General features: G+C 35.9%; 2 protein-coding genes across 2 annotated transcripts in view; one reads left to right on the forward strand and one right to left on the reverse strand.

Annotated features, from left to right (window-relative positions):
• Positions 1-2,953: 2,953 nt before the first annotated feature.
• plekhb1 (pleckstrin homology domain containing B1) lies at positions 2,954-12,065 on the reverse strand. The gene is made up of 6 exons (XM_062046552.1): positions 11,904-12,065; positions 6,796-6,948; positions 6,606-6,708; positions 5,137-5,176; positions 4,972-5,062; positions 2,954-3,315 (listed from the first exon to the last, which is right to left on the reverse strand). Exons 1-6 carry the CDS (start codon positions 11,938-11,940, stop codon positions 3,182-3,184), a joined length of 558 nt encoding a protein of 185 aa, XP_061902536.1. The 5' UTR covers positions 11,941-12,065; the 3' UTR covers positions 2,954-3,181.
• A 4,754-nt stretch (positions 12,066-16,819) lies between these two features.
• The window catches only part of tecta (tectorin alpha), a 104,582-nt gene continuing 96,205 nt past the window's right edge, over positions 16,820-25,196 (forward strand). Inside the window, exons 1-2 of the mRNA XM_062046686.1 lie at positions 16,820-16,892; positions 24,317-24,393. Of these exons, the coding sequence (XP_061902670.1) occupies positions 16,862-16,892; positions 24,317-24,393 (108 nt within the window). The 5' untranslated portion in view covers positions 16,820-16,861. The remainder of the gene's footprint in view (positions 16,893-24,316; positions 24,394-25,196) is intronic.

The raw sequence follows: 25,196 nt of genomic DNA on the forward strand, positions 1-25,196 counted from the left end.
TATTGCGAGATGTCGCGAAAATTATTGCGAGATCTCGCGAAAAGTATTGCGAGATGTCGCGAAAAGTATTGCGAGATCTCGCGAAAAGTATTGCGAGATGTCGCGAAAAGTATTGCGAGATGTCGCGAAAAGTATTGCGAGATCTCGCGAAAAGTATTGCGAGATGTCGCGAAAAGTATTGCGAGATGTCGCGAAAAGTATTGCGAGATGTCGCGAAAATTATTGCGAGATCTCGCGAAAAGTATTGCGAGATCTCGCGAAAAGTATTGCGAGATCTCGCCAAAAAGTATCGTGAGATCTCGCAAAAAGTATTGCGGGATCTCGCAAAAGGTTTTTTCCTATGTCAGTGAACCAAAAGTAAAACAGACACAGCGATGGTGAACCGGAAGTAAAACAAGACAAAATGATGGAGGAGCCTACACATCATCCATGGGAGAAGTTTATTGATTTATAAAGACATCAAATCGTATTATGGTCGAGATCTCGCAAAAAGTATTGCGAGATCTCACAAAAAGTATTGGGAGATCTCGCAAAAAGTATTGCGAGATCTCGCAAAAAGTATTGGGAGATCTCGCAAAAAGTCTCGCGAGATCTCGCAAAAGTATTGGGAGATCTCACGAAAAGTATTGGGAGATCTCGCAAAAGTATTGGGAGATCTGGCGAAAAGTATTGGGAGATCTGGCGAAAAGTATTGGGAGATCTGGCGAAAGTATTGCGAGATCTCGCGAAAGTATTGCGCGATCTCGCGAAAAGTATTGCGCGATCTCGCGAAAAGTATTGCGAGCTCTCGCGAAAAGTATTGCGAGCTCTCGCGAAAAGTATTGCGAGATCTCGCGAAAAGTATTGCGAGATCTCGCGAAAAGTATTGCGAGATCTCGCGAAAAGTATTGCGAGATCTCGCTAAAAGTATTGCGAGATCTCATGAAAAGTATTCCGAGATGTCGCTAAAAGTATTGCGAGATCTCGCGAAAAGTATTGCGAGATCTGGCGAAATGTATTGCGAGATCTGGCGAATTGTATTGCGAGATCTCGCGAAAAGTATTGCGAGATCTGGCGAAAAGTATTGCGAGATCTGGCGAAAAGTATTGCGAGATCTCGTGCAAAGTATTGCGAGATCTCGCGAAAAGTATTGCGAGATCTCGCGAAAAGTATTGCGAGAGCTCGCAATTTGATAAAGTTGTTATTAAATACTTTTTGGTCCCATTTGCTTTTAACAAAATAAATCAAGTATTGTGAGTGTATCTTACCTTTCTGTATTTGTATCTGAAGCAGCAATAGCTATCCTCCATGAAAACGTACTTTGTAAGACCACATTCATTTTGTCTTAAAGTCAAGTTTAGAGAAGTATTTAATCTTGGATAGAGTATATAATCCTCCATATTGGCAGACACATTAATTTAAGCATTAAAAACAATATTTTTGCATCTGACAAAAAACACCCACAAATGCTGGCTTACTCTAATAAAAATGCTATGTTTGTTATAAATACAGTTTAAAAAAAAAAAAAAAGTCTGGCTTCCGCTGGAGACATGTGTCTGCTAGCTTGAGCGCCCCCACCTCCCAGTGTGGTGAGTCAGAGTACTGCAGAGGAATTGAACTGCAACTTGACAATATATCGCCTCCTACCTTGAGGCAGAGGTACTTGTTGCCTCATGGCCTGCCTTTTCCCCGTGGCAACAAGCACACGCCCCCTCGCACGCACACGCTCAATACACTTTGTGTGTAGCGGTGGAGGCACCACCTGTGTCTACCTCACTTTTCGTCTGCCACGCTATTTCATCAGGAAACACAGGGAATTTCCGAGATTTTGACCATGAAAATCATCAAAATATACAGGAACCACAGCAAAATCACATAGAAAGCAGACCAAAAGAGAAATATTCAAACTTGTTTTATTTTATTATTTCGTTTTTGAACATCTCATGGTTAAGCCTTTTACGTCCCCTGGTGGCAAAGTGAGGCACTGCCTCCCCTGACACCACGTCACTGGTAGATAGAACAAGTTAAAAGAGAAAGTAAGCAGATATTAACAGTAAATGAACAAGTAGATTAATAATTTATTTTCTACCACTTGTCCTTAATGATGTTCACAAAATAATAATCAGAATCAGAATAGTTTTATTGCCATTGTTTGAGAACGGGTTCACAAACTAGGAATTTTTCTTGGTGCAATCGTGCGACATAAAACACATATAACACATATTTGGTTATAAAAAGAGCTGTAACTGAGCTATCAGATAGACTTAGTAGAATGATAAATGACACAATATGTTACTGCATATGTCAGCAGACTAATTAGGAGCCTTTTGTTTGTTATATATACAGTATATACATATGTATATGTATATATATATATATATACATATATATATATACATGTATATGTCTTAATTAGATTATCCAAAAAAATAGTGCTCGATACCGTGGTAGAGCGTAATATGTATGTGTGTGGAAAAATCACAAGACTATTTCATCTCTACAGGCCTGTTTCATGAGGGTTTCCTCAATCATCAGGAGATAAAAATCTCAATCATCAGGAGATAAAAATCTCCTGATTATTGAGGAAATCCTCATGAAACAGGCCTGTAGAGATGAAATAGTCTTGTGATTTTTTTCCCACACATACATATACATACATGTATGTATATGTATACATGTGTATATATATATATACTGTATATACATACATACATACATGTATATGTATATATATGTATACATATATATGTATATGTATATATATGTATACATATATATGTATATGTGTATATATGTATACATATATATGTATATGTGTATATATGTATATATATATATATATATGTATATATATATTCATATATGTATGTATGTATATATATATATATGTATATATATATATATATACATATATGTAAATATATATATTTCTATATACATTTATATGTATGTGTATATTTATATATATATGTGTGTTACTTTACCTGCAGTCTGCCTTTGGCCCTCAACCAAATTTTTTTTCATCCCAATGCGGCCCCCAAGTCAAAAAGTTTGGACACCCCTGCACTAAAATAAGCCAATTTAGCATTTGGTTTAATAAGCAAAATGATTAGTTTTCAAAAGCCAGTAAAGCTTTGCTATATCCGGGTGTTAAGCTCATTCTTTTTGTACTAACAGGCTACAGGTGCACCATCGATGGCGCTCAGCAGAAGAGGACGGGCGCCCAGAGGAAGGATCTGATGGTCGCTCCTGCCGCCATGCCCGCCAGCAGTCCCAGCGCCAGGTGGTCGAACGCACCGTCCAACGGGTCCCTCCGAACGATCACTTGGTGGGTACCTGTTTATGGGAGGAAATGTTCCTTTTCAAAAAGTAAACACGGCTGATGTCATGAATGTCTATGTGCAGTTAGTAGTACCTCAGGATACAGGTGGAATCGGTTCTGCCACGCAGAAAAAAAACATTGGCGGCCATTGAAATAAATTGATAGCAATTTAATCTGTGTTTGACCCCAAAAATGTCCAAATGTACCATGTAACATGCTTTTTAAAAAGTGTGAAAAATCAATACAATAAAATGTAGTACAAACTAGGAATGGGTACCTTTCACATTTGAACCGATACGCTAGCAATTCCCGATACCAGTAATGGTACCAATTTTTGGTACTTTTGTGTGTGTGTTAATAGATTTTATTTTATATATAATAAATTGTAATTGTTTATTGCAATATTTAAAAATTAGCTGATTATGATAACCGCTATCCAGTCGTTTACCTTTTGCAATTACAGTTGCAACAGTGGTGTATAGCTTACGGTGTGTTGTGTCGCGCTCTAAAAAGTGTTAATACTGCAAGTATCATGCTTATTATGCACCAGCCGTTTGATTGTAGCGTGCATCTTAGTTGTAGTTTTCATTAACACATTTGGAGGTTGTTTAAATCGCCATGTAAAATCCATCTATCCGTCTTCTTCCGCTCGTCCGAAGTCGGATCGCGGGTGCAGCAGCCTAAGCAGAGAAGTCCAGACTTCCCTTTACCCAGCTACTTCGTCGAACTCTTCTTATGGTGGAGCCTTCTTATTAAAAAAATCGTTATGAATAAGAATCGCGATGGATTTTATTTGTTACACACTTTTTATTTAACTAAAGCGCTACAGTACAAACGAGGGGTTCACCAAAAAGTCGATTCACATTCGAATCGCGATTCTTATCCATAACGATTTTTTTAATAAGAATACATTTTTAAAAATACGTTTTTTTTTAGGCCATCTCCATGCAACCAGAAGGAGCTTTTCTAGCCTGTTTTGAGAACGTTTCATTATAACTATGATACCAAATAATACATTGCCAGAATCTGTTTGATCTCAAATCGATTCTGAATCGAATCGTCAGCCTAGGAATCGGATGGAATCGTTCAAACGCATGGTGCAAACCAGAATTTAAAAGAATGAAAGCTTATCCATTAAAACTGATAACAGTTTAAGACTAAAACACTATCAGTGAAGCATAAGAAACACAAAATATACAAAATAAGGGTGTCAATTTTTTTTTTTTTTCGAATGAATCGCGATTCTTACTTCTTAATCAATTACAAAAATCTTTTTACATTTTTTTATTTTTTTTATATATATTTTTATTTTATTTTATTATTTATCTGTGTTGGATACTTGTTGCCTTATTTGTATTTGACTTTATTCAATGTTTGGGTAGAATTTTATTAAACAACACCAAGTTTCTTTTAAGTCATGATCATATATCTGTTTTATAGAGGAATGTAGTTCATCATAGAACTGGCACCCAATGTTACTCAAATGTATTAATTTTTAATTAAGAATCGTTTTGAATCGAATCTTTACCCCCGAGAATCAAACCGAATCATGTAGTGCCCAAAGATTCACAGCCCTTCAATATAGTGGCTTTAATTTTTTATTTTAGTAACACTATGGTTTTTTTTAAACCATAGTGTCCATGTTCTCAGTGGCTGACTTTGGACTGTACCTGGTCCTGCTCCAGGCGTCATGTAGACGGTCTGATAGCGGCTCAGGTGTACGGCCTGGTAGGAGTCGTCGTACGGGTCATACGCGAACACCTGAGGAAGAGAACACGGTATTGGGAACCGACATATTTCAAGGTAAACAAAGCGTAAGAACGCCGACCGCTCACCGGGTTCCTCCTGGTTTCCAGCATGGTCAGTTTCCAGGCTCTGGGGCGGGGAGAACAGGAACAAGAACACATCCGAGTTTTGTTGTTGTTTGTTTTTTGTCACCTATTATGCGAATTAGACATTTTAATGTTTTAACAGTAACATGTAGGGGTGCACAGAAAAAAAGGATTCGCATCTGAATTGTGATTCGTATTCATCCTGATTCCAAATCGATACATAACTTTAAAAAATGTATTTAAAAAAAAAAAATTATATATATATATATATATATATATATAAGAATTCTATTTAAAAAAATTATTAAAAAAAAAAAAATATATATATATATATATATATATATATATATATATATATATATATATATATATATATATATATATATATATATATATATATATACAAGAATTCTAAAAGGTCTTTTTTTTTAAAATGCATTCTTTCAGGAAAAAAAAAGTAAAATTAAATTTAAAAAAAAAAAAGTTACATTTTATGTTTTTTTAAATAGATTTTTGAAAGTTATGAATCGATTCAGAATCGGGAATTATAATGAAACTTTTTCAAAACAGTTTCGAAAAGCTCCTTCTGGTTGCATGGAGATGGCTTAAAAAGATATTTTTAAAAAATGTGTTATTTTCGGTAAAAAAATACAATAAAAAAAATTATATATATATTTTTTTTTTATATATATATATTTGTTTTATTTTATTTATTTTTTTCGAAAATAATACAAAAATTTAAATATCTTTTTAGGCCATCTCCATGCAACCAGAAGGAGCTTTTCGAAACTAATTTTGTTACAACAGCGTGGCTTCGTAGTAAGAGTGTGGGTACTAGACTGGCCTGCCTGTAGTCCAGACCTGTCTCCCATTGAAAATGTGTGGTGCATTATGAAGCCTAAAATACCACAACGGAGACCCCGGACTGTTGAACAACTTAAGCTGTACATCAAGCAGGAATGGGAAAGAATTCCACCTGAAAAGCTTCAAAAATTGGTCTGAGTTCCCGAACCTTTACTGAGTGTTGTTAAAAGGAAAGGCCATGTAACACAGTGGTAAAAATGCCCCTGTGCCAACTTTTTTGCAATGTGTTGCTGCCATTAAATTCTAAGTTTCTCATTTTGAACATTAAATATCTTGTCCTTGCAGTCTATTGAATTGAATATAAGTTTTGGGTTTGTATATGCGAGCTTCCCCGCCTACACCCACAGAGACAAAGAGAGTGGATTTCTGACCGATGTTTCACTCCTTTTCTTTCATTCCGCTATAGATAACACAAAAAGTTATAGGCGGACTTTGATGAAACTTTCAGGAAATGTTAGAAATGGGATAAGGAGCAAGTGATTACATTTTGGGGCTGATCCGGATCACCATCTGGATTCAGGATCTAGTTTTTTAAAATATCTTCACTATCTGAGTCCTTTTGTAGTGATGTGATTGTTACTGTCTGTAGTCGGTGCAAATACACCTACATGGACTCGTCCTCGCTGTTGGCACAAAGGTTCATAGTTGACCCGTCCTTCAGCTGGACCGTAATGACGTTCTCCTGGGGGTTGGTCTCAGGCGCAGTCACGCCTACATTTGGAAAAAAATATGTATACATATACATTTCAAAATGGAGCATTAGAGGTGAATACGCAACAGAAGGCGAACGCCTCGTACCTCGACACTCCAGGCCGCTCCGCACGTCCACGCACGTGAATTTGAGGTTGACGCGGTGCTCCAACTCTCGCCGGCTGTCGCTCTTGTAGAAGCAGAGACTACCGTCCACCCAAAGGTCGCACCAGTTTAACTTCCAGCGCTTCAGTACGGACGCTAGACGGCAGACAATAGTTTTTATTTACAGGGTTACAGCTAAAATATGTCCATTAACCTCCTCCAACCTCCGAGGACAAAGTTACGAACAATGGGAGACCGGGCTTTCTGCTCCGTCGCTCCCAGTCTGTGGAACGCTCTCCCTGACCACCTGAGGGCACCACAGACTGTGGATACTTTTAAAAAAAGGCTTAAAAACCCTTATTTTTAAAAAAGCCTTTTTTTATATATATGCATACTAGTTTTAGCTATTTGGCTGTTCTAGTTTTTATTTTTTTATTTTTTTTATTATCTTTTTATTTCTATTTTATTTTTATTTTTTATACACTGTAGCACTTTGAGGTTGTTTACTCAATGTAAAGTGCTTTTTACAAATAAAATCTATTATTATTATTATTTCCACCAAGATACACACATCTGTCTGAGACAGTCATTCTCAAACTGTACAGTACAGTGTTTTATTTCCCCATATTCAAACACAGTGTTACCGTTCAAACTGTGCATAATGTTACAGTGGCCAAAAATATTTAATATACTTGTTAGATAAAACCTCTGCCTTGGTTTTAATGAATACTTAGGCCTACTACGCTACTGTATTTTGATATTGGTCATAAGTTTTTTTGGGTGCTAATTGTTTAGTAAAATAAAAAGTGAAAACGGTCCGTGTACCTTCCGTTCATTCTATTTCCAATTCTTAAATGCAAATCAAAAAAATAACTTTGGGCCATTTTTTCTATTTTCATTTCTGAAACTAAAGCTGGACAACTATTCAATTACACTTTTTAAAAAACGACGATAGAGGTCCCTGTACCTTCCGTTCATTCTATTTTCAATTCTTAAACGCAAATCAAAAAACAAAATTAGGGCAGTTTTTCGTTTTTTATTAAATTTGGCAGTTTTTAAAACAAACAAAAAAGGGTTGATTTTCATTCAAATATTGCCAAAAAAAAATTATTTTGTGATGTTTTCCTTTCATAGATTTTTATTTTTCCAGATTAACACAAAAATCGAATACATGTTCATCCAAATTGCAAAAATGTGTGTTTATCCGTGTGTTGACAAATTGAACCGGAAGCCGTGTTTTAGCTTTCCTTTGTGATTAGCATGTTTTTAGCATAACGCTAACACCTTTGTTCTGCAGGAGTCTCATTAAATAGTTGTTCAACTTTTGTTTCAGAAATAAAAATAGAAAAAATGGCCCGAAAATTGTTTTTTTGATTTGCATTTAAGAATTGGAAATCGAATGAATGGAAGGTACACGGACCAATAGGACTCTTGCTGAACAAAGATGTTAGCGTTATGCTAAAAACAAGCTAAATACAAAAGAAAAGGCTAAAATACTGCTTCCGGTTCAATTTGTCATTACACAGATAACCACGCAAATTTTTTCGATTTTTGGGTTTATCTGACAAAAATGTAAATCCATAAAAGGAAAAAAGCCCAAAATAAAATGTTTGTGCCAATATTTGAATGAAAATCAACCCTTTTTTTGTTTGTTTAAAAATCTGCCATATTTAGTGAAAATCGAAAAACGGCCCTAAATTAGTTTTTTGATTTTAATCGCAAAGGAAAAGCTAAAATACTGCTTCCGGTTAAATTTGTCATCACACTGATAACCACGCATTTGTGTATTTTGGATGAAAAATGTTTCGATTTTCGTGTTTATCTGGAAACATAAAAATCCATAAAAGGAAAACAGCACAAAATCCAATTTTATGGCAATATTTTAATGGAAATCAACTCCTTTTTGTTTGTTTTGAAATCTGCCATATATAATAAAATTCGAAAAACAGCCCTAATTGTATTTTTTGATTTGCGTTTCAGAATTGGAAATAGAATGAACGGAAGGTACAGGAACCGGAAAACAGCACAAAATAAAATCGGATGGCAATATTTTAATGAGGGCCGCTTTTCGATTTTTACTATTTATGGCAGATTTGAAAACATACAAAAAAGGGTTGATTGGCATTAAAATATTGCCATAAAATTGGATTTTGTGCTGTTTTCCTGTCATGGATTTTTTTCCCCCAGATAAACAAAAAGTTGGACAACTATTTAATTACACTTTTTTTAAACAACAATAGGACTCCTGCAGAACAAAGGTGTTAGCGTTATGCTAAAAACATGCTAAACGCAAAGGAAAAGCTAAAATACTGCTTCCGGTTCAATTTGTCATCACATAGATAAACACGCATTTTTGCATTTTGGATGAACATTTTTTTCGATTTTTGTGTTTATCTGAAAAAATTAAAATCCATAAAAGGAAAACAGCACAAAATCAAATTTTTATGGCAATATTTTCATGAAAATCAACCCTTTTTTTGTTTGTTTTAAAATCTGCCATATATTGTAAAAATCATAAAACGGCCCCAATTTTGTTTTTTGATTTTGAACGCAAAGGAAAAGCTAAAATACTGCTTCCGGTTCAATTTGTCATCACACAGATAACCATGCATTTGTGCATTTTGGATGAACATTTTTTCGAGTTTTGTGTTTATCTGGAAAAATAAAATTCATAAAAGGAAAACAGCACAAAATTTAAAAAAATTGGCAATATATTTAATGGAAATCAACCCTTTTTTGTTTGTCTTAAAATCTGCCAAAGATAATTAAAATCGAAAAACGGTCCTAATTGTATTTTTTGATTTGCGTTTCAGAATTGGAAATATCAATCAATCAATCAATGTTTAAATATAGCCCTAAATCACAAAAGTCTCAAGAATGAACAGAAGGTACAGGGACCGGAAAACAGCACAAAATAAAATGTTATGGCAATATTTTAATGAGGACCGCTTTTCAATTTTAACTATGTATGGCAGATTTGAAAACAAACAAAAAAGGGTTGATTGTCATTAAAATATTGCCATAAAATTGGATGTTGTGCTGGTTTCATTTTATGGATTTTTTTTTCCAGATAAACACTAAGTTGGACAACTATTTAATGACACTTTTTTAAAACGACAATAGGACTCCTGCTGAACAAAGATGTTAGCGTTATGCTAAAAACAAGCTAAACACAAAAGAAAAAGCTAAAATACTGCATCCGGTTCAATTTGTCATTACACAAATAACCACCCATTTTTGCATTTTGGATGACAATTTTTTCGATTCTTGTGTTTATCTGGAAAAATAAAAATCCACAAAAGGAAAACAGCACAAAATCCAATTTTCTGGCAATATTTTAATGGAAATCAACCCGTTTTTGGTTTGTTTAAAAATCTGCCATATATAATGAAAATCGAAAAACGGCCCTAAATTGTATTTTTTGATTTGCGTTTCAGAATTGGAAATAGAATGAACGGAAGGTACAGAGACCGTAAAACAGCACAAAATAAAATGTTATGGCAATATTTTAATGAGGGCCGCTTTTCGATTTTTGCTATATATGGCAGATTTGAAAACATACAAAAAAGGGTTAATTTTCATTAAAATATTGCCATAAAATTGGATTTTGTGCTGTTTTCTTTTTTGGATTTTTTTTTCCAGATAAACACAAAGTTGGACAACTATTTAATGACACTTTTTTAAACAACAATAGGACTCCTGCTGAACAAAGATGTTAGCATTATGTTAAAAACATGCCGAACGCAAAGGAAAAGCTAAAATACTGCTTCCGGTTCAATTTGTCATCACATAGAAAAACACGCATTTTTGCATTTTGGATGAACATTTTTTCGATTTTTGTGTTTATCTGAAAAAATTAAAATCCATAAAAGGAAAACAGCACAAAATCAAATTTTGTGGGAATATTTTCATGAAAATCAACCCTTTTTTGGGTTGTTTTAAAATCTGCCATAAATAGTAAAAGTCGAAAAACGGCCCTAACTTTGGTTTTTGATTTTAAGCGCAAAGGAAAAGCTAAAATACTGCTTCCGGTTAAATTTGTCATCACACTGATAACCACGCATTTGTGTATTTTGGATGAAAATGTTTTCGATTTTCGTGTTTATCTGGAAACATAAAAATCCATAAAAAGAAAACAGCACAAAATCCAATTTTTTGAAATCTGCCATATATAATAAAATTCGAAAAACAGCCCTAATTGTATTTTTTGATTTGCGTTTCAGAATTGGAAATAGAATGAACGGAAGGTACAGGAACCGGAAAACAGCACAAAATAAAATCTTATGGCAATATTTTAATGACGGACGCTTTTCGATTTTTACTACATATGGCAGATTTGAAAACATACAAAAAAGGGTTGATTGTCATTAAAATATTGCCAGAAAATTGGATGTTGTGCTGTTTTCCTTTTTATAGATTTTTTTTTCCAGATAAACACTAAGTTGGACAACTATTTAATGACACTTTTTAAACAACAATAGGACTCCTGCCGAACAAAGATGTTAGCATTATGCTAAAAACATGCCAAACGCAAAGGAAAAGCTAAAATACTGCTTCCGGTTCAATTTGTCATCACACAGATACCCATCATTAACATGAATTGGATTTTTGTGTTTATCTGGAAAAATACAAATCCATAATTTATCCAGAAAGTATAAATAACGACAAATGAAGATAGTCTACTATGAACAGCAACATGTAAGTGTAAAAAACAACAACATTATGATTTGTTGTTCTATTTTTAAACGAAGAAAACAATCTGAAGATGTCTTCATTTTTAAGTTATCATGACATGATTTTACCAGTCCGGCCCATTTGGGAATAGATTTTAGCCCCCGAGCTAAAATGAGTTTAACACCCCTGGATTAAAGGGACAGTGGGCAGAGAGAGAGAGAGAGAGAAAAGGATAGAGGCGTTTAGGGACCAGAGATTACAAAAGCTGTATCAATTACAGTTCTAGTCCAGCAACGTCGTCATCGACCTCAGCACTGCCAATAACAGCAATAACCAGTGCATGAACATGGCGGTGCAATGGCGCCCCCGGTGGCCGCACAGCAGCCGATCATTAAAAGGATAAATAACAGGTTTATTGTGTTGTGGCGCGGACTTACTCTGTCTCCAAAGCCAACCTGACCTCATGAGCGCCATGTTCTTGTCTCCCGTGGTCCGATCCAGCGACAGGTATCGTCACGATGCAATCCAACCGACTGTTTGTGTGGACGCTGCCTGTTTATTTTGTGTCTGCCAGATTATTCTTCCCCTCGTCCGGTCTGAGTCAGAGGATCATTGTGGATTAGGTCGTTTGGACACACCCCACTTCTCCTTGCCCTCTTTAACTCTCGCCAGTACATCATTATAGTTTCACCTTGCCACCTTGTGCTCCTTTTATCATAAGGTGTGTTTTTTGGGGTGGGGGGCAGCTTAGCTACATTGTCACGAATGAGTCTGAAGTGTGACATATCGTATCATTTTTTTTTAATTATCTGTATCGTTTTTTTTTGTTTGTTTATTTTTATTTTTTTATTAAAGGCCTACTGAAAGCCACTACTACCGACCACGCAGTCTGATAGTTTATATATCAATGATGAAATCTTAACATTGCAACACATGCCAATACGGCCGGGTTAACTTATAAAGTGACATTTTAAATTTCCCGCTAAACTTCCGGTTGAAAACGTCTATGTATGATGACGTATGCGCGTGACGTCAATCGTTGAAACGGAAGTATTCGGACACATTGTATCCAATATAAAAAGCTCGGTTTTCATCTCATAATTCCACAGTATTCTGGACATCTGTGTTGGTGAATCTTTTGCAATTTGTTTAATGAACAATGAAGACTGCAAAGAAGAAAGCTGTAGGTGGGATCGGTGTATTAGCAGCTGGCTGCAGCAACACAACCAGGAGGACTTTGACTTGGATAGCAGACGCACTATCCGACGCTAGCCGCCGACCGCTTCTATGATCGGGTGAAGTCCTTCGTCGCTCCGTCGATCGCTGGAACGCAGGTGAGCACGGGTGTTGATGAGCAGATGAGGGCTGGCTGGTGTAGGTGAATAGCTAAGGTTTTTAGCATAGCTCTGTGAGGTCCCGTTGCTAAGTTAGCTTCAATGGCGTCGTTAGCAACACCATTGTTAAGCTTCGCCAGGCTGGAAAGCATTAACCGTGTATTTACATGTCCATGGTTTAATAGTATTGTTGATCTTCTGTCTATCCTTCCAGTCAGGGATTTATTTATTTTGTTTCTATCTGCATTTGAGCCCGATGCTATCACGTTAGCTCCGTAGCTAAAGTGCTTCGCTGATGTATTGTCGTGGAGATAAAAGTCACTGTGAATGTCCATTTCGCATTCTCGACTCTTATTTTCAAGAGGATATAGTATCCGAGGTGGTTTAAAATACAAATCTGTGATCCACAATAGAAAAAGGAGAGAGTGTGGAATCCAATGAGCCAGCTTGTACCTAAGTTACAGTCAGAGCGAAAAAAGATATGTCTTGCACTGCATTCTAGTCCTTCACTCTAACGTTCCTCATCCACGAATCTTTCATCCTGGCTCAAATTAATGGGGTAATCGTCGCTTTCTTGGTCCGAATCGCTCTCGCTGCTGGTGTAAACAATGGGGAAATGTGAGGAGCCTTTCAACCTGTGACGTCACGCTACTTCCGGTACAGGCAAGGCTTTTTTTATCAGCGACCAAAAGTTGCAAACTTTAGCGTCGATGTTCTCTAGTAAATTCTTTCGGCAAAAATATGGCAATATCGCGAAATGATCAAGTATGACACAGAATGGATCTGCTATGCCTGTTTAAATAAAAAAAATTAATTTCAGTAGGCCTTTAAATCAACATTAAAAAACACAAGATACACTTACAATTAGTGCACCAACCCAAAAAACCTCCCTCCCCCATTTACACTCATTCACACAAAAGGGTTGTTTCTTTCTGTTATCAATATTCTGGTTCCTACATTATATATCAATATATATCAATACAGTCTGCAAGGGATACAGTCCGTAAGCACACATGATTGTGCGTGCTGCTGGTCCACTAATAGTACTAACCTTTAACAGTTAATTTTACTCATGTTCATTAATTACTAGTTTCTATGTAACTGTTTTTATATTGTTTTACTTTCTTTTTTATTCAAGAAAATGTTTTTAATTTATTCATCTTATTTTATTTTATTAATTTGTTTTAAAAAGGACCTTATATTCACCATACCTGGTTGTCCAAATTAGGCATAATAATGTGTTGATTCCACGACTGTATATATCGGTATCTGTAATTAAAGAGTTGGACAATATCGGATATCGGCAAAAAAGCCATTATCGAACATCCCTACTTAGGAGCCCAGTCTGGATTGTATTTTTTTTTACTCATCCTCCCCCAGCGTTGACCTTTTTCCCATCTTTTGCCAAAGATGATGCCCGAGCGCGGCACCGCTGCTGCCCACTGCTCCCCTCACCTTCCAGGGGATGAACAAGAGGATGGGTCAAATGCAGAGGACACATTTCACCACACCTAGTGTGTGTGTGTGACAATCATTGGTACTTTAACTTAAACTTAAACATCAGCGTTCCTGTTCTGTAACCCTGTACACTGTTTGTTTGTCTAATCTTGAACGGGTTTGGGCTGAAAACAAAGTTTTGTTGTACTTGTGCAATGACAACAAAGACCTACCTACCTACAATATTTTAATGTAGTTGATTACAGATGTGTTTATTCATAACAAAGTTGTACTCATTTTATAGTGTGATAGGATTTTCAAGTTGGCTTACAAAATATATTTTTCTTGGTCAAAAATGTTTGACTTGTTATGCTAATGCACGCATTTAAAATATATATATATATATATATATATATATATATATATATATATATATATATATATATATGTATGTATATAATTTAACATAATTTGCATCACTGCACAGTACGCGAGGCAGACGAGCACCTTTTGTTTTTGTTTTGAAGACAGCCAGGAGGAGCCTTTAGTGATTTAAAGTACGTCACTTCCGGTGAAGTGGGCGCGGCGTAAACACTAATTCGTGTTTTGAAGTATTATTGCACACATTTTAAAAAACGGACTAAATTCTATTCTAATACGATGTTATTTAACAGTATTTTATTACATATTTGTTTATTCATAACAAAGTTGTACTCATTTATTCATAACACCGATTTTGGAAGTGTGATAGGAATTTCATGTTGGCTTACAAAATATATTTTTCTTGATTAAAAAAACGTTTTGTGTTATTTTTAATGTTTAACTTATGACAATGCACGCATTTAAAATATATATATATATATATATATAATTAAACATAGTTTCACTGCACAGTACGCGAGGCAGACGAGCAACCCTTTTTGTTTTCGTTTTGAAGAAAGCCAGGAGGAGCCTAGAGTGATTTAAACTACGTCACTTCCGGGAAAGTGGGCGTGGCGTAAAAGCTAATTCGTGTTTTGAAGTAATGTTGCACAACATTTTAAAAAGCGGACTAAATTATATTCTAATACAATATTATTTAACAGTATTTTATCACAGATTTATTTATTCATAACTAAGTTGTACTCCTGTATTCATAACACCGATTTTAGAAGTGTGATAGGATTTTCACGTTGGCTTACAAAATGTATTTTTCTTGGTCAAAAATGTTTTTTTTGTTATTTTTAATGTTTAACTTATGACAATGCACGCATTTAAAATATATATATATATATAATTGAACATAGTTTCACTGCACAGTACGCGAGGCAGACGAGCAACCCTTTTTGTTTTTGTTTTGAAGAAAGCCAGGAGGAGCCTTGAGTGATTTAAACTACGTCACTTCCTGTAAAGTGGGCGTGGTGTAAACAGTAATTCGTGTTTTGAAACAATATTGCACTAATTTTAAAACACGGACTAAATTATATTCTAATACAATGTTATTCAAACAGTATTTTATTACAGATTTGTTTATTCATAACAAAGTTGTACTCCTGTATTCATAACACCGATTTTAGAAGTGTGATAGGATTTTCACGTTGGCTTACAAAATATATTTTTCTTGGTCAAAAATGTTTTTTTTGTTATTTTTAATGTTTAATTCATGACAATGCACGCATTTAACAAATACAGTACGCGAGGCAGACGAGCAACCCTTTTGTTTTTGTTTTGAAGAAAGCCAGGAGGAGCCTAGAGTGATTTATCCTACGTCACTTTCGGTAAAGTGGGTGTGGTGTAAACGCTCATTCTTGTTTTGAAATAATAATGCACACCTTTTTTTTTTTTTTAAACGGAATAAATTATGCTCTATAATATAATTCAACATACATTATGTCACTTTATTTGAAGAAACGTTAATTTGTTGCGTTGGCGTGGAGACCCGAGCTGGTTCAAACTCCATCGCGTCATTTCCGGCAAAAGGAGGCGGGACTTAAGGTGACACTTCTGCGAAGATAAACAAACAGGAGCTGCAGGTTCCGGGGGGACGGTGAGTAATAAGAGTATGTCCTCCTAACAACAATAGCACGCCGTGTCATTTCAAAAATAGACTTTTTAGAAAATGTGCGCCCTTTGTGCGACTCGATTGCAGAAGGACAAGGTTGTGTCGCCGTGTTTTGTGACAGTAACGCGAGCTTTAACGTCTTGTCTTTGACATAGCGTAAATGCTTCAAGGAATAAAGTCGTTTTCTCGACTTTTCCTGACATTAATCACTAACATTTGATGATTTTTTTACTCAATGCTTGTCGTATCTCTATCGGCCATTTTTATCAACACTGCACAGGCCTCCCGTCTTGTCTTATCGCCCACTCTCAAGTGTGCCCGAACCACGTTGAAATAGCCATGTTTTTTACCTTGACCTTGATTTTTCGTACGTTTTTCGACGTCTAAAGTGGGGTTTAGGGCTTTGTTCTCAAACGCCACGACGCGTACTTCAATTCGGCATAAACGGCTCTATGGTAAAATGAACTTCTTTCAAACGACGCACGACTTTGTGCTGCAACCTACGTTGGCCACTGGGGGCGGCAGTGAGCAGGCTGTGAAGTTGAACCTTACATGTCCCATCAAATGCACTAAAAAGACCATTATGATACATCTCTTTTGGGGAAAGAAAGCAGGTGGGTGAGGTCATGTTGGTAAGTGTAGAAGGAGATCACTATGCGACATATGTTAATCGGGTATAAAAGGGCCTACCTTGCTCTATTGTCTGCGACATAATGCACGTTTTTTACAGCGTCTTTTGTGTATCTGTCTTCCATTGGTGCACAATATCGTGTTTCCTCGTGTGGTGGCGTTAGGCCTTTATTTACTCAACTGCAGAAAGTAGCCAACATCTTTTAAAACTGTCTATAGTGCTCAACCGATCCGGTTTCTTCTTGGTCGATACCAATTAGTCAAGGAGGCCTATAACTACCAAATTGTCCGGACTATAAGGCGCATGTAAAATCCTTTTTTTTCCTGCCTAATGCAAGGAATAATTCTGGTTTTGCTTACCGACCTCACAGCTATTTTATGTGGTACATGGTGTAAGGATAAGTGTGACCAGTAGATGGCAGTCAAACATAAGAGACACGTGTAGACTGCAATATGATGACAGTCACACACGAGATAGGTGTAGACTGCTATATGACTCAAGTAAACAACACCAATTTCATATCATGTTACCTCGTGTAGTACCGTTTATTTACTCAACTGCAGAAAGTAGCCAACATCTTTTAAAACTGTCTATAGTGCTCAACCGATCCGGTTTCTTCTTGGTCGATACCAATTAGTCAAGGAGGCCTATAACTACCGAATTGTCCGGACTAAAAGGCGTATGTAAAAAAAAAAAAAATTCCTGCCTAATGCAAGGAATAATTCTGGTTTTGCTTACCGACCTCACAGCTATTTTATGTGGTACATGGTGTAAGGATAAGTGTGACCAGTAGATGGCAGTCAAACATAAGAGACACGTGTAGACTGCAATATAATGACAGTCACACACGAGATAGATGTAGACTGCTATATGACTCAAGTAGGGCTGCAACTAACAACTAATTTGATCATCGATTAATCTGTTGATTATTACTTCGATTAATCGATTAATAATTGGATAAAAGAGACAAACTACATTTCTATCCTTTCCAGTATTTTATTGAAACAAAACAGCATACTGGCACCATATTTATTTTGATTATTGTTTCTCAGCTGTTTGTAAATGTTGCAGTTTATAAATAAAGGTTTATTAAAAAAAGTAGCCTCTGCGCATAGCATAGATCCAACGAATCGATGACTAAATTAATCGCCAACTATTTTTTTAATCGATTAGTTGTTGCAGCCCTAGACTCAAGTGAACAACACCAATTTCATATCATGTTACCTCGTGTAGTACCGTTTATTTACTCAACTGCAGAAAGTAACATCATTTAAAACTGTCTATAGTGCTCAACCGATCCGGTTTCTTCTTGGTCGATACCAATTAGTCAAGGAGGCCTATAACTACCGAATTGTCCGGACTATAAGGCGTATGTAAAAAAAAAAAAATTTCCTGCCTAATGCAAGGAATAATTCTGGTTTTGCTTACCGACCTCACAGCTATTTTACGTGGTACATGGTGTGACCAGTAGATGGCAGTCAAACATAAGAGACACGTGTAGACTGCAATATAATGACAGTCACACACGAGATAGGTGTAGACTGCAATATGACTCAAGTAAACAACACCAATTTCATATCGTGTTACCTCGTGTAGTGGCGTTTATTTACTCAACTGCAGAAAGTAGCCAACATCTTTTAGGGCTGTGTCGTCTATAGTGCTCAACCGATCCGGTTTCTTGGTCGATACCAATTAGTCAAGGAGGCCTGTAACTACCGAAATGTCCGGACTATAAGGCGCATGTAAAATCCTTTTTTTTCCTGCCTAATGCAAGGAATAATTCTGGTTTTGCTTACCGACCTCACAGCTATTTTATGTGGTACATGGTGTAAGGATAAGTGTGACCAGTAGATGGCAGTCAAACATAGGAGACACGTGTAGACTGCAATATAATGACAGTCACACACGAGATAGGTGTAGACTGCAATATGACTCAAGTAAACAACACCAGCGTTTCGTATCGTGTTACCTCGTGTAGTGGCGTTTATTTACTCAACTGCAGAAAGTAGCCAACATCTTTTAGGGCTGTGTCGTCGTCTATAGTGCTCAACCGATCCGGTTTCTTGGTCGATACCAATTAGTCAAGGAGTCCTATAACTACCGAAATGTCCGGACTATAAGGCGCACGTAAATTTTTGTTTTTTTTCTCAGAACTCGACAGTGCGCCTAATATAAGGAATCATTTTGGTTTTGCTTACCGACCTCAAAGCTATTTTATGTGGTACATGGTGTAATGATAAGTGTGACCAGTAGATGGCAGTCAAACATAAGAGTAGACGTGTAGACTGCAATATGGTGGCAGTCACACACAAGAGACTGCAGTATGATTCAAGTAAATAACACCAACATTTCATGTTCCATTGAAAATATAGAACATTACACACGGCGCTCAAAAATCTTATGAAAATGTTTTAGTGCGACTTTGGTAAGCTATGAAGCCACACCGCTTGATGGATTGTACTGTGCTTCAACATACGAGTATTATTATGGTGTGTGTATAAGGTAAGACATATTATCTGGCGTTTTGTTTAATATTATGCAAAAGCAACTTTTCTTACCTTCTGGTACCTGCTGATTGGTATTTGGGATCTGCATAAGTCCTGAAAAATTGAGCACGTCCGCCTTTGTAGTTCGTGAGGGCGCCGTAGTCGATAAGCTTCTTCTTTTTCTCTATCTTCTTGTTATGTGACATTCATCCTCCGCTGTCACCATTTCTAATATAAAGTAGTGTAAAGTTCTTACTTATATCTGTCAGTAAACTCGCCATGAAAGTGCTAAAACATACCGGTGTAGTGAGTTCACATTATTCACCCAAGGAACTTTAGTTATTAGAGTTCCGGTTGGACGGTTTTTCACGGAAAATATGGTATTTGGAGCCGATATTAATTTGCAGTAAAAGTTTTTTAAACACGAATAGTGTACGTCAGTAAACAGTTGGACAAAGCTTTAAGTTGTTGTTTTTTTACATCAGACCTGTAGGGACGTAATGTTTTATGTGGCGCTAATGTCGTGGTTGTTTTTAAAACCAAAAAACACAAGTGGATTTCACAAACACCTTTATTATTAGTGTCTAAGAGAAACGTCACTTTTGCATTTCAAAATATGGGAAATCTCCTGAAAATTGGTAAAAAAAAAAATATGGGATTTAATATAATACACTAACATTTCCTCATCAAGGAACCCTGATATTTAGCAAACATTTTTAAATAAACAATTCTGGGCTCCTTCTCGTAGCTTCTAGTTGAGACATTTTTCAAGCTGGCTTACATCATTTCTTCCTGGATCAGTGTTTCCCATAAACTACCAAGACACCTGTGGCGGTGGGGGCGTGGCTATGGGCGTGGTCACAATGACACCATCGAGTAATTTGCGTAATTTACTACAATGATATGATTTTCTCTAAAAAGGCTCAAAAAATGTATACTTACTAATTAATAATAACAGTTTTGTTTTAAACGTCCATCCATCCATCCATTTTACAATATAATTACAACACTTTATGTACATATTTATATACAGATTTGAACAATAAGTTATTCACTGAAATATATTTATTAATTGTGGTTCTTACAAAACATATATCTTATAAAAATATAAAAGCTAAAATGTCTCTTAAAGCTCTGCCCCTTTAATTAGTGCATACTAAATAATTGAACTTTAGCCTACTACTACAACCATATTATTTACCAGCAACATAAAGTGAAACAGAGGCAGAGGTGTCCTGCCACAGTCAGTAACAAATAAACAGAAAACAGCAGTGGCGGTAGATAGACACAGACTTTCATCAAACATCTGATCCACTGAACAAAGAGCTCCAAAAATCTTGATCCTACACTTCTCTTTTGTAAAGTAAATCTGAACAGCCGATATGGGCATCTACATCAACTATATGATTTGCCTGAGAAGCTAGACAGGACAAAAAAATTAAAAAAAATTTGTGGCGGCCTTAATTCTTTCGTGGCGGGCCGCCACAAATAAATGAATGTGTGGGAAACACTGTGGATGTAACAGGAAGTATGAGAATGTGTGAGATGCTGCCTGCTCCTGTTTACCTATACCACACTTGATTGCTGCAGTAGCGTAAACAATTACATTTTTATCCTTAAATTAATTTAAGAGGCAAAGGGGTTCATGTTTGAGCAGTTATTTCGCTGTTTTTTAAAATGCTAAAAACTGGTATCATATGTGTATATATTGTATAAAAAAAATAAAAAGAGGCCAATACCAAATATCGGCGCCATTGATCAGTCCATCCCTAAAGTCGTCTATACCAGAGGTCCTTGACCTTTTTGATCTCGGGGCCCAATTTTTCTACTACAGATGGGACCACTCTAATATTAACACTGAATTAGTAATCTTACTCTTAATTTAAATGGTATTCAATAATTCTATCCAACCTACTTAGTTTAACAGGATAACATTGTCAAATGTTATTAAAGCATGTGTTAATCACATTATTATTATTATTAAGACTTAGAGGTCAGGCCGATGACAAAACTAAATACTAATCAAATACACTGAAAAAGAAGGGCTATTTACATACAATTTCCCAATGCTAAAATCAATAAAGTCCAACTAAATTAATAATAAATTATAATAATATACAGTATGTTCCTTAACTAACTAACTCAATAAATGTAAGTGCATATGAAAATACAGCCTCACCACTTTAGTCATAAGTTTTAAAAAACTTCTCTTTGACTTTAGCCCCAGACTTCTTCGACATCAGGGGTGTCCAAACTTTTTCCACTGAGGGCCGCACACAGAAAAATTAAAGCATGCGGGGGCCATTTTTGATATTTTTCATTTTCAAACCATAACAAAATATATGGAGTTTAATTATTTTTTACCTTTTTAGTGCTCCCGGGGACCATAAAGGGTCTAAGTCATTAAAATGTTAAAAACAAGTCAAATTATTATTAATATTTTGTATTAAACGATTACAGTAAATCTCTACAGTATATCAACTTCAGGTTAAAAAAACAAAAAGGTTCTATGCTTTTTCTGTCAAATAATAAATAATTTATTTATAATAAAACTGAAATATGCAGTATTTCCCCCAATGCCCAAAACATTCAGAAAGCAATGTTTGATGTGAAGTAATTCGAGCCTTAAAAAGATCAATAATGCAGGACACCATTGATTTTAATTCATTATTATTTTGAGTAACCACAGTGAAAAGATGAATAAAATCCATTTAAATGTATTTGGGAACCAAAAGGTGCCCCACTCATAAAGTGATACATTTTATTTATTTGTTTTACTTTCAACATTTAAGTTACGAGATCAACTTCAGATATATCTGTCGATTTTACGTTTGAACTATTATTTTGTTCGTTTTATGCTCTTTTGTTAAAGAAAAGGTTGATGCTTTTGTATGGCAACCACACAAAATATGCAATATTTTCCACATAAAACATTTTAAAGTGAAATATTTGAAATAATTGGAGCCTTGAATAGGTCAATAATTCATTATAAAATTATTTATTTTTTATTTTTTTGCAAAGGCAAAAAAAGAACATTAAAGATAGACAAAAGAGAAAAAAACAACCTGCTTTGTGTCAACATTGCAACTTGTTGTAGTTAGATTTCACCTCATTCCACTTTTTTAATGTTTTTTTATTTATTTTTGCAACAGCATTTCCAGAATGTGTGGCGGGCCGGTAAACCATTAGCTGCGGGCCGCAAATGGCCCTCGGGCCGCACTTTGGACACCCCTGTTCTATATCGTCATTACTGCCACAAGTGGTGACAAAGTGCATTACAGCTGAGTACCACCATACGGACCACAGCTGATAAACACATTATTTGCGGCCCTATAGTTAAGAAACATTTTCTAGCTATATAAGGGCTTATTTTAATTTTATTTTTTTACAATAATATTAGGTAATAATATTGTACCGTGCTTAAAGGAACTACATTTGATACATTCATTCATTCATATCATGTTCCTGTATTTAACCAGGCAGAAACTCATTGAGATTCAAATCTCTTTTGCAAGAGTGACCTGACCAAGAGGGCAGCAAAATCAGGATTTATAAATTCATACAGTAGGAAGGGGATTCATAAGACCTGACACAAGAAACATGACAAATTTGGGTGCGTGCACGATCCACTTTAGCCGCCAGATGGCAAAAGTCTGGTGAATATCTTAAAACAGTGGTTCTTAACCTTGTTGGAGGTACCGAACCCCAGCAGTTTCATATGCGCATTCACCGAACCCTTCTTTAGTGAAAAAAAAATTCAAATTCAAGACAAAGTTATATGTTGTTGGTAACACTTTAATATGGGGAACATATTCTAAGTAACAAAGGCTTAATTTAGAGTTATTTGGTTAGGGTTATAATAAGGCTATGCCGAATAAGGCATTAATAAGTACTTAATAATGACTAGTTAAGAGCCAATATGTTACTAATTTACATGTTAATAAGCAACTAATTAATGGTGAATATTTTCCCCATACTAAAGTGTTACCATTTTACTGGTGCACAAAATGAACCGTGCATGAACATCACCTTGTTCAAACAACAAAACCAACACAGTGCATAAACTCACAACAAATTACACACCTGCAAATCAGTCGGACTTCAGCTGTTGCCGTATCCGTCATACGCCGATAGGGAGAAGTTTTTATTTACACGATGAGTCGGGTGTGTCTTGACCTCCGCCGAACCCCTAAACCCAACTCACCGAACCCAGGTTAAGAACCACTGTCTTAAAATGTGTTTCGTGGCAATTCCAACTTTGGCCACAGCGTCAGTTGCTAGGTAGAGTGGCGCTTACCATCATTTTCAGCTGACTGCATTGCAAAAATGATTAACCCCGCCCTCTTTTACCCAGGGATGGGGGCATATGAATCCCCTTCCCTACTGTATAACAACAAAAACAGGAGTAGTCACACACTTTAGTTAAAAGTGCAAATTACTTACAACATTAATATAAATACAGGCAATAAGTAAATAATCAAATTTCAATTAAACATTTTAAAAAAAAAACAAGAACAATGTGGGCCTGAGCCTATTTCAGAACACAAATATGATACATTTATACATTCAATTATTATACATTTATAATTATAATTTATCTTGGATTATTGTAGAATTGTTTTTGGGGTTTTTGTATAGGATGTTACTCAGGCTTAGTATTTTGTCAAAGCTCGATAAGAATTTATCTCTAGAAGTGTCAGCTTTACAGATGCCATTTATTTGATAGATTCAGCCATCGTCGTGCTTAGTATACAGAAACGTTATATATTGAAATTATAAGTCATTTATTTAAATGTATTAAACATGTTTTAATTGATTTAAATATCCATTATTGATACTAAGCATCAAAGGCAAAAGTCTTAGAAGACATATGCAACATTTTCTCCTGTTTTCTGCTAAATTTGTCACTCTTCTCATTTAGCAGGGACGGAGAAGAATGTGATCAGATGTGCTGCTGTTGAAAAGCGGCCCTCCTCTGCTCCTCTCGTCACATCAAAGGTAAGAAGAATCGGACAATCGGGCGATCTGTGAGAAACTTTTGCCCACATCAGACAGTAGCTCGCATGGCATCGATGATGATGATGATGATTTTTGTGTGAAATTGATAGTGCTGAGAAGTGGAGGACTGTGAGACCTCAGTGGATTTAGTTTAGTGAGAGCCCCAAAAAGGACCTTTTTATTTTTATACCTCATGGCCTATTTTTACTGCCGGGGTCGGTTGCAAGATTTAAATTAGGCTCATCTGCTTTCGGATGCCCTAAACTGACTTTTGACATTGTTTTTCTCAACGATGGCTGTTGTGCTTGTTCGCCTCACCGGCTCCAATATTAGGGCCACCTGCACGATGTTGTGACATTTAATGAATAACAACAACGCCGCCTGAACAAACGTAATAATGTCCACTTTAGACTGAAGCTACTGAAAATGTATTCATTGAATTTAGGGCTGCAACAACTAATCGATTAAAATCGATTACCAAAATAGTTGGCAATTAATTTAGTCATCGATTCGTTGGAACTATGCTATGCGCATGCGCGGAGGCTTTTTTTTTTTTTTGTTTGTTTTTTTTTTGTTTTGTTTCGTTATTTTTTTGTTGTTGTTGTAAGTGTATAAACCTTTATTTATAAACTGCAACATTTACAAACAGCTGAGAAACAATAATCAAAATAAGTACAAAAACAGTACAAAAGCTGAGGCTACGTCTCATGAGGTGGCGTAAGCTAGCCAATGATGTGTCATGTGCAGCTCACGTGACGACGGCGTCTCCTTTGCTGGAAAAATTCGAAAAAATGGCGCAGGAA

This window comes from Entelurus aequoreus, linkage group LG05 (genome assembly GCF_033978785.1).
Source record: "Entelurus aequoreus isolate RoL-2023_Sb linkage group LG05, RoL_Eaeq_v1.1, whole genome shotgun sequence".
Lineage (NCBI taxonomy): Eukaryota > Metazoa > Chordata > Actinopteri > Syngnathiformes > Syngnathidae > Entelurus > Entelurus aequoreus.

What these genes read in the sequence shown, in the direction of transcription:
- plekhb1 (XM_062046552.1), bottom strand. Translation starts at nt 11,940, where the DNA reads ATGGCGCTCATGAGGTCAGGTTGGCTTTGGAGACAGA. An exon ending in GAGCGGCCTGGAGTGTCGAG is followed by an intron (nt 6,709 to 6,795) that starts GTACGAGGCGTT and finishes TTCCAAATGTAG; the next exon opens with GCGTGACTGCGCCTGAGACC. An exon ending in AACAGCGAGGACGAGTCCAT is followed by an intron (nt 5,177 to 6,605) that starts GTAGGTGTATTT and finishes TCCCCGCCCCAG; the next exon opens with AGCCTGGAAACTGACCATGC.